The sequence below is a fragment of the Heptranchias perlo genome, chromosome 14, assembly GCF_035084215.1.
Source record: "Heptranchias perlo isolate sHepPer1 chromosome 14, sHepPer1.hap1, whole genome shotgun sequence".
In the NCBI taxonomy this organism is placed as follows: domain Eukaryota; kingdom Metazoa; phylum Chordata; class Chondrichthyes; order Hexanchiformes; family Hexanchidae; genus Heptranchias; species Heptranchias perlo.
The window spans coordinates 8,528,455-8,538,784 of NC_090338.1; the positions used below are offsets into that span (position 1 = coordinate 8,528,455).

At 41.5% G+C, this 10,330-nt stretch overlaps 1 protein-coding gene across 1 annotated transcript; it reads left to right on the forward strand.

Moving 5' to 3' along the window:
- The first annotated feature begins 1,630 nt into the window (after nt 1–1,630).
- LOC137332299 (protocadherin-10-like) lies at nt 1,631–7,370 on the forward strand. Its single transcript, XM_067996011.1, has one exon. The coding sequence runs from the start codon at nt 1,794–1,796 to the stop codon at nt 4,194–4,196; it is 2,403 nt and encodes an 800-aa protein (XP_067852112.1). The 5' UTR covers nt 1,631–1,793; the 3' UTR covers nt 4,197–7,370.
- Nucleotides 7,371–10,330: the final 2,960 nt, after the last annotated feature.

Below are 10,330 nucleotides of genomic sequence, written 5' to 3' on the forward strand. Positions count from 1 at the left end.
ATTTGCTGAAAGGTATGTTTCTGTGAGTATGGCTGTGTCAGGCTATTGCTTGACTAGTCTGTGGGACAGCTCTCCCAATTTTGGCACAAGTCCCCAGATGTTAGTGAGGAGGACTTTGCAGGGTCGACTGAACTTGGTTTGCCTTTGTCGTGTGCGATGCCTAGTGGTCCTTCTGGTTTTATTCTTATTATGACATTTTTTAAGCGATATTTTACAACTGAGTGGCATGCTAGGTCATTTCAGAGGGCAATTAAGAATCAACCACATTGCTGTGAGTCTGGAGTCACATAAAGGCCAGACCGGGTAAGGACGGCAGGCTTCCTTCCCAAAAGGACATTAGAGAACCAGATGTGTTTTTACGACAATCCGGTAGTTTCATCCGGTACTGATACTAGTATTTTTTCCAGATTTTATTTAATTAATTGAATTTTAATTAATTGAATTTAAATTCCCCAGCTGCCGTGCTGGGGTTTGAATTCATGATTCTTGGATTATTGGTCCAGGCTTCTTGATTACCAGTCCAGTAACATAACCACTTTGTTACCCTGCCCCCATGTTTGCTGAACTAACGCCACAATTCTAAATTTGGAATTCAAGCTGTGTTCTCTTTGCAAATGTAGGAATTAATGCTCAATTAGAGGTATGTTTGAGCAGCTGGTTCGTACCCTGCTTAGGTTTATCCCCCCCCGCCCCCGCCCCCGCCCCCGCCACCTATTCCTTAATTGCATGAGATGTTTGGCGACCAATGTAATCCTGGCCAATAACTACCTGATATACGAGCATGAATTCTTCAGTCGCGCTTTGGTAAACCCCTACATCAGAAGATGAAACTACCAGTATAAATTATCTCGTAGTTCAATAGCGTTTGGATATGTTTATCGTGAATTTTACGCTTGGTGATTGCAGCTGAATCCACCAATGCCATCATGCTGTGCATTAGTGTAGTGCTTTTCTCTTGGTAAGATTCTCCTCGTTGGTCTGATGGGAATTATGGAACTACGATTCAAAGAAATTACAGTCCTACCAGTAATATGTTTCTTCCTAGTCAAAGAAATGTGAGGCATTGAAATTGCTATTAGCGGCAGCCAGTCATGCAATTAGAACCGAAGAAAAGCCACGAGTCAAGCAAGTGTTGTCCATTGCTTTCCAATCCTTAAATGTTATAGTTTGAATCAAATTACTCTTATTTTCCAAAAAAATTGATAAAAATGCTTACATCATATGATTTACCTAACTTACAGTATCGTTATAATGTGTTTATTTCGGTGAAAGTGCATTTCCTTGCAAATGATATTATTATTTTGTATAACTGGAAAATTACAAATGCAAAAACGGGTTCAAAACGTTCCGGTAATTAAAATATATACGACAATCCTTGTGTATATTTGCCTGTATACAGGGGAATTTTGATTGCGCAGTATTAAATATAGAGACTCTTTGGAATTATAAGTGAGGAAAAGCAGTTCAGCTTTAAGAAACGCTTGGTGCAATTATGGGTTCGGACTCGTTGTGTCGCTGTCTACCAATAAGGAACCCAGGCGCTGTAAGGGATCTACCCCCTCCTCCATCATTGCTAAACACAGAGCAGACGCAAAGGGCAAGGCAGTCGCTGCCTGCGTTTAAACCGTCGAGTCATGTTAAGAAAGACCGCTCATGCCTAGATGTTACGTTTACCGGTTTAATATCGGCATTTTGATGCATCAGACAATCCATTTGGTCGTACAACAAGCCAGATAAAACAAAGGGATTTACGGACATTTTGGTACATTTAAAGAATGATCTAATCCAGAACAATGGCAAATGCACTCAGTCGCGGCTCGTCTTTTATTGTCCTAATATGTATCTGTGAACTAGTTTTTGGACGAATTCGATACTCGATGCCCGAAGAACTGGAGCCCGGTGCCTTTGTTGGGAGTATCGCCGAAGATATAGGCCTAAGCATCCGGGAAATGACAGCTCGCAAATTTCGGCTAGTATCTGATGACGGCATGCAATTATTGAAGATAAAGGTGGAGGATGGCATTTTAGTTGTGAACGAGAGAATCGACAGGGAAGAACTCTGTAGACAAAGCTCAACCTGTTCTATTTCTTATGATGTAGCAGTAGAAAATCCTTTGGAAATGTACCGCTTTGAAGTGGAGATATTAGATGTAAATGATAACTCGCCCAGTTTTACGAAAAATCGATATTCTTTGCAAGTTTCTGAGTTAACAGCAGCCGGAGCGCTCTTCCCTCTGGAGAGCGCGCAGGATGCAGACGTGGGTACAAACACAGTCAGGACTTATCAAATCAGCACAAACGAGCACTTCGGCCTGAAGATACACAGCAGAAGTGATGGGAGTAAAATTACAGAACTGCTATTAGAAAAACCCTTAGACCGTGAGCAACTGTCGACCTATCAACTGATACTGACGGCCATTGACGGTGGGATTCCTCACAGATCTGGCACAGCAGAAATTATTATCACTGTACTGGATGGCAATGATAACGCGCCCGTTTTCGATCATCAAATATACAGGGTTAACGTAATAGAAAGCGCACCTAAAGGAACCTTGGTGATTATAATAAACGGTGCTGATTTAGACGAAGGAACAAATGGCGAGGTAAAATATTCTTTAACTGGCCACGTGCCTCAGAGTGTTCGGGAGTTGTTCAAATTGGACCCAGAAACTGGACAGATTAGACTTCAAGGACAACTAGACTATGAGGAAAAAAATGTTTATGAACTTGAGGTACAGGCTGTGGACAATGGTGTCCCCGCATTAGTTGGACGTGCCAAAGTTCTTATTGGAGTAATTGATGTTAATGATAATGCCCCGGAGGTAAAGCTGACCTCGGTATCCAGCATGGTACGTGAAGATGCTGCACTCGGGACTGTAGTCGCTATAATCAGTGTAGTGGATCGCGATTCTGGTGAAAATGGAAATGTCCGGTGTCGGGTACCTACGAATGTCCCGTTTAAACTTCAGAAGTCTTTGCCGAACCAGTATAAGTTGGTAGTCAGCGAAACACTAGATCGCGAAACCACTCCGCTATACAACGTCTCTATTTCAGCCTGGGATACAGGATCGCCCCCTCTTTCAACAAATAAAACCGTCCTCATTTCGGTTTCTGATATAAATGATAATGCTCCACGGTTTACACAGTCTCCATATAACGTGTTCCTGATGGAGAACAATGCTCCTGGTGCATCGATATATGCTGTTACCGCTTTGGATCCTGATTTGGGCAAGAATGGCGAGGTCTCGTATTCTGTTTTGGAGAGTCGCATGCAAGATATTTTTGCGTCTGGAGACGTTACTGTTAACTTGGAAACTGGGCGCATTTACGCGCTGCGCTCCTTTGACTATGAAAAACTGAAGAATTTCCAGATCAAAATTCAAGCTCATGATGCTGGAGTCCCCTCTCTAAGTAGCACCGCCATCGTGAATGTTATTATCTTGGACCAAAATGACAATGCTCCGTTAATTGTTTCACCTTTACAGCGGAACAGTTCAGCGGCAGTGGGGATTGTGCCTCAGTCAGCATATTCAGGATACTTGGTTACCAAGTTAATTGCTACTGACGCAGATTCCGGACAGAACGCACGACTTTCCTACCAGCTCATAGAAGCTACAGATCGCAGCATTGTTAGTGTGGGATTTCTCTCTGGAGAAATAAGAACAACCCGAAAGTTTAGGGACCAAGATGCCCTTACACAGAGACTTGTAATTTTGGTGAAAGATAATGGGCAGCCGGGCCTCTCCAGTACGGTGACAATTCTCTTTTCAGTCCTGGCCAATTTTACTGAAAATCTCGCTGAGCGACGTAACAGACCCAGAACTCCTGACTATTTTTCAGATCTAAATTTGTTTTTAATCGTAACTTTGGGGTCAACTTCCTGTATATTTCTCTTAATAATAACTTTGCTCGTCGCTGTGAAGTGCAAACAAGACAGAAATATTCACGGTTACACTTCCGGAACGTGTTGCTACAGACGGAAGAATCCCACTAATGCCTTTAATCGTAGACATGTCCCAAGAACAACTTTAAATTACAACGAGAATGGTAAAACGCTGCCCATTCGGGAATCGTATAATTATACCGTTTGTCTGTCTCCGGAGTCCTCCAAGAGTGATTTCTTGTTTTTAAAACCCTGCCATCCGACCTTGCCTCTCGATGATATCAACGTTTGTGACACCAATACAGGAAGATAATTTAGGTAGCCAATTTGTACTGCAATTGACATGCATTCACTTTTGCGAGGTGTGCGTCTATATACAAGCACACAGAGTGAAAGAGAGAGATTTTGATGTATATCCATGGAGATGGATAGTGCAGCCCAGGTATTTGTATAAAATGACGCATATAATATAGATGCATTCTCATCAATATCATTTTGTGATTGTAATTAACGTTAGCTTAGAAACTGTGCTTTTTCGGTGTTTCATCTGTTTAGTTGAACTGCAGAAAAGTCTGATATTGACACCTTCCAATAGCACCACGACAGAAAACAGTTCTTTTACAGGGGGCTAGCCTTTGTTTTCTGTAGTATACGTGGTGCTTTGATGCACTTGGCTTCACTGTTGCTTGTGATGAAATTTTGACGTTTTCTTTATTAAATGTCGTCCGTTTAGAAACATTCCGCTATCATTTTAAGGTAAATGTATTGAGCTTCTTTGGAATCTGCTGAGCGAACTAGCACATCGTTGGTTATCTAAAACTGTGACTAAATTGGAGGAGAGAAGGATCTTTCTATTTGTTGCTGGGATGTGGGCGTCTCTGGCGGGACAGTACATTTTGTTCTTCCCCAGTTGCGCTGAGACTTTAAAAAAATATTAATTCTGGGTAATGGGCTTCATTAGCAAGGACAGAATTTATTGCAAATCCCTAGTTTTCTTTGAGAAAAAGATGGTAAGCCTTATTCTTGAACCCATACAGTCCGTGTGGTGAAGGTATTCCGACAGGGCTGTTTGGTAGGAAATTCCAGGATTTTGATCCAGCGACAATGAAGGGACCGCGATGTATGTTCAAGTCAGGACGGTGTGTCACCTGGACAGCAATTTGGAGGTGATGGTGTTTCCATACACCTGTTATCCTTACCCTTCTCGGCGGCGAAGGTTGAGGATTGTGAGGTGCTGTCGAAGAAGCCTTGGCGAGTTGCTGCAGTGCAAGCTCTAGATGTCATAAATTGCAGCCATGGTGTAGAGGAGGGAGTGGGAGGGATTATTAGGAGTCAATAACAAAACGTAGGACTACAGTCACATCTAGAATCCCATAGGTTGCAAGTTCGCTTCCATGATAAAACATTACTCAACCAGTTAGATTTTCAACACAATCCAGCAGCTTTCACCGAATGTTTGTTGTAATCAGCATACCAAACGTATCACACGCATTTGTTTTCAGTTGCAATGCGTTTTAGATAGTTGTTTTCTGGTGAACTATTGTGCGCATAGATTCACAAACACATACATTTCCTAGAAATTTTGAAAAATTCATCATTACCATCTGCGTCTGTGTTTAAAGGAAGGAACGCCATACTGTCTGGAACTTCCAGCTTCTCTGGAACTCCGTTCTTGTTCTGCCTTTCCTACAAGAGCGGATGGGATCACCTACATAACATGAAATGCTTCTGAAGAAGCTCCAAGAGGAAGTAGTACCACTGGAATCATGGACAGGCTTTCCTCTTGACTTTACTTAAGAATGTAAAAGGTCCCGAAATTTTATCTAAGAGTGCCTGCTCTTTGCCATTTTGTCTGCCAACGCCAACCATTTTACAGTTGTGTTTTCCACTTATAGAAGGGAACTGTTGTCGTCTTGGTAACTGAGTGCAACTTTCGTGGCAAGCATGGAAGAAGTGGTTGAGGGGGCTGTAATTGTACGAGTTAATATTCTCTAGTATTTTTCTGATAAAAATCTGAAAGTAAATTGGTTTAAATAGCTAGTTGTTCCATCCGTCGTGTTTTATTCTCTGAGGACTGTATTAGCATGATTACATCAGGTTAAAAAATAATTCACTAAAAATTGTTTTGTACATTCTTCAGAGTACACATGAATTTGGCTTGAATCTTCTTGTCCTGCATTTTGTTCCATAATAATGCAATAGGAACCATGCATTGTGAACTCAGACCATAGTCAGACTGTTTAGGGTGAAAGAAATCCCAGTGTCCCTGTTCATTTGCTGTGCAACTGAACACAACAGCTTTCCAGTTTGCTTACAGTAAGAATCAGCGTGCTAATGTTAAAAGAACAATGAAACACACCACCGTATCAAACAAAAGTGATGCCTCCACCCATAAAAGTAATCTATCTCCTTCTGAACCCAGTAATTATGCTTTTTAAAGAAAGGGTCAGTCTCACCTTCAAGAACGGTTCAGTCTCAGATGAGAAAGCTTTATGAAGCAAACAGTTTCGCATCAGGATCTTGCTTAAAGTTGGCTACATTCTTTAATCACAAGGTTTTTAGGGGGAAGCTATGTATGTACATTAGGAAAAAAAGAATCGAAGGTTATGCTGATAGGGTGACATGAAGAGGGGAGGGGGAAGAGGCTGGAGTGGAGCTTAAACACCGGAATGGACCAGTTGAGCCGAATGGCCTCTTTCTGTGCTTTACATTCTATGTTATACTATGTATCTAAATATGCTTTGAAAGCATTATGCCATTTTCTCTGCTCCATAATCGAAACAGCATAATCGACTATATGCACCTACACAATACAATTACGGAACGTTATCGGGATATATCAACAGTGCAACTGTCTTACCACGATCATATTCATGTAATAGAAACCTCAAAATTAACGTTAAAAGTGATCAGCCCGCGTAAGGCCACAAAGAATATTCCCTTTAACCTCTCACGCCTTTAGAAACTTTTGAACGTAGCGTTACGAGAAGGAACTCTGAACTTAACAGTACTTCACCTTAATTGTTAATCAGCGTTTTATTGGAACACAACAAGACTAATGCGGATTCATATAGAAGAGAACAACATTCCCGGATTTTCTGTCGGTCTGCTTCTGCTTTCAATAGATAGGATCGTCAATTGTTATATCTGAGACCCTGTCCTGGGCAACGGAGGTGAAGTACAATCTGCGTTCATCTTTATATCCAACAACGCTTATACCAGTCTTCCTTTAACAATCAACCACTTAAAGGATGAACGGCCAAGTTCACGACCACGACCCGTCTGTACATGAACTGAACACTAATGTTATCGCAACAGCCATAGCCTTGGATGCCAGTTGCTATGCTTCTTTCACGGTGTCATGTCGTCTATGCATGTTAAGTGCATGCAATCAACGTGATGAGATTGATTTGATGGGCAGTTTAACAGAATATTCATCAATTATTTTATATGTTAACAGAAAGTGTAAATAAATTAAATGTCTACATTTTTGGATCAGTCTATTAACCTGCGTTAACTTACGAACCTTCTTTTCGTTTCAACGATGGGTTTATCAGCGTACGCATTAGACAAATTTGAAAAGGTCTGTAGGCTTGAAAAACAATTCAATAGATTACACCAAAGAGCAAGCGATTACATAGGTAAAACAAACCACAACATAAGTAATTGGTGAAAGGAAGAAAATATTGATGTTTATTTGAAGTGTATCTTATTTACATGCTGGAATATTGTTCAGTTGAAAGAAATAATCTTTTCAAACAAGTAAGCTTGAAGCAGTTTAAGCATGTGAAATAAGCAATGCATTGTGACCACAGTTTAAAAGTAATAACTGTAGATAAGGAGGAATTTGGTCCCTGTTCATGCTATTCACTTTTTCTACTGCCTAACTCAAACATTCCAAATCCAAACTTAAACCCCCATTCCCTCTGACTCCAAACCTCAAAATTAGACATACAGTTACGAGGTATGTTTCCCAGTGAACAATTAATATTTTTATTGGTCGCAGATAAGCTATCACTTCTGAAGACAGAACAGAACAGCGATAAGGCACTTGTCATAACATGCTATACAATTATAATTGTTTATTCCCGAATAAAATTATACCTGGTAGTAGGCAGTGTATTATATTATTATATTCTAAGCAATTAAACGGAGAAGTAGTCCAGATATTGAGCTGACATATCAGAAATCATGGCCATATTAGTGAGCGTAAATTATAAATTAACGAACAGTGGGAAACTACTGTGGAAGAAAACGGAGCAGTGTGTATTAATTACTAAATTATAGTTCAAGGAATTTTAAATAGCCAACAATAAGGTCTAAGACCATCATCACCGATTGTCAGACCTCCTGTGACTATCCTCCACACCTCATTAAGGCAGGGGCTTTTTTATTCATTCTGGGGATGTGGGTGTTGCTGGCAAGGCCGACATTTGTGGCCTACCCCTAATTGCCATGAGAAGGTGATGCAATTAATAGTCAACCATTTTGGTGAAGGACTGCAGTGATATCAGCTAACCTGGGAGCCAGGAAGGAAAGTTGGGTGGTCACCAGTTTGGTGGGAACAGGGTCGAGGGAGCAGGAGGTGGGTCTCTTGGACAAGATGAGCTCGGAGAGGACATGTAGGGAGTTAGGAGGGAATCTGGAGAAAGACGAGAGTTCAGGGCGAGAGTCGGGGGGAGCTTAGGGGAAGTTTGGCTTGGAGGGCTAGGGGAAGGGAGGAAAGCAGTAGAGGCAGAGAAAAAAAAAAAGGGCTGCTCTTTCAAAACTGAGATGAGGAGAAACTTCTTCACTCAGAGGGTGGTAGGTCTGTGGAATTTGCTGCCCCAGGAAGCTGTGGAAGCTACATCATTAGATAAATTTAAAACAGGAATAGACAGTTTCCTAGAAGTAAAGGGAATTAGGGGTTATGGGGAGCGGGCAGGAAATTGGACATGAAGCTGAGATCGGATCGGTCAATGCCCTGTGGGTGGCGGAGAGGGCCCAGGGGCTATGTGGCCGGGTCCTGCTCCGACTTCTTGTGTTCTTTAGATTTGTGGTTGGGATCAGATCAGCCATGATCTTATTGAATGGCGGAGCAGGCTCGAGGGGCCGATTGGCCGACTCCTGCTCCAATTTCTTATGTTCTTATGTTCTTATGATATAAAGGCCAGAATGGGTAAGGACGGGAGGTTTTCTTCTCTAAAGGACATTCGTGAAACTTTTCACTGTTTGCAACAAAAACCTAACATGGTTACTTTTACTGATATCAACTTTTTATTTCCAGATTTGTTAAACTGAATGCAAATTCTCAGTCTGCCATGGTGGGATTTGAACTCATGTTCTATGAATTATTAGCCCAGGCCTCTGGGTAACTGGTACAGTAACACAGTTGCGCTACCATAAATTGGTGGTGTGCTTTGGACTGTCCGTGCCTTCTGTTTCATTGGTTTATTACCTACTTTAGTTGCATTCCGGATTCTAAGGTAACTGGTCACCTCCATAAATTGCCAATGGGGTTAGCTTTATGCATTCCTCCAGGCGTGCATTTGTCCGACACTGTTGGCACTTTCTGAGGGTGGCCAGGTCACTGAACAGCCACCCAGTAGGCAGCGTTGACCAATCACAGGTAGCACCATCTACTGTCATGGTGGTAGCAGGTTTTACCACCTGACCGGACACCTTCGATAGTGAATATGTTTGCGATAAAAATATACTTTTGTTGTTCCATATTCCGTATTGCTTTCTCGGGCGATAATTTGCCCCTAAATAAGGAGGGCTGCAATACTTGACCTGGAGTCGCTCGGGAAAAGAGAACGAATGTTATGACTACAATTTTACAAATTTCTGTGGAAAGAAAAATTGTGCCAGAAATGTGGCACGTGGCAAATATCACGTCAGCTTGAAAAAAGCGTACACCAGTAAATTTTAAAAGAAAACGTCTTCCATAGATTATAAGCAAAATGACTTCATTGGCTTAAGGCTTCGCGATTGTCGCGATCTAAAATTCTACACTAATGCGCTGTTGGGAATGTTCATGGAAGTTGTCAGTGTAAGTCTTATTAAGCTTTAAATGGGTTGTAAAAAGACGAATTATGGATAACTAATGCGAAATTGCACAGTTTTTGATTTCTTTAAAATGGAGCTTCTACCTCAAATCTAAACTGGTTTGTTGCACTTGAGGGAGTCAACGGAGTTCATAAAAGGAACAGAATAGTGTCCTGAGGCAATTTTTACATTGTGAATTCAAAAACCTGGATAGAAGACACAACGGTGCGCTGGTAATAAAGCGGGAGGTGTAAGAGTAGTAAATTGCCAAAGACATGGAGGAAGGGCCAAAAAGGCTTTCGTGAATTATTGCAACAGTGCCAGGCCGTTTATGAGTGAACTCAGGAAGCTCTTTTTAGCACTTACGGGGGACGAGGGGCCATAATATAAGATAGTCACTAACAAATCCAATATAGAATT

What these genes read in the sequence shown, in the direction of transcription:
- LOC137332299 (XM_067996011.1), top strand. Translation starts at nt 1,794, where the DNA reads ATGGCAAATGCACTCAGTCGCGGCTCGTCTTTTATTGTCCTAATATGT.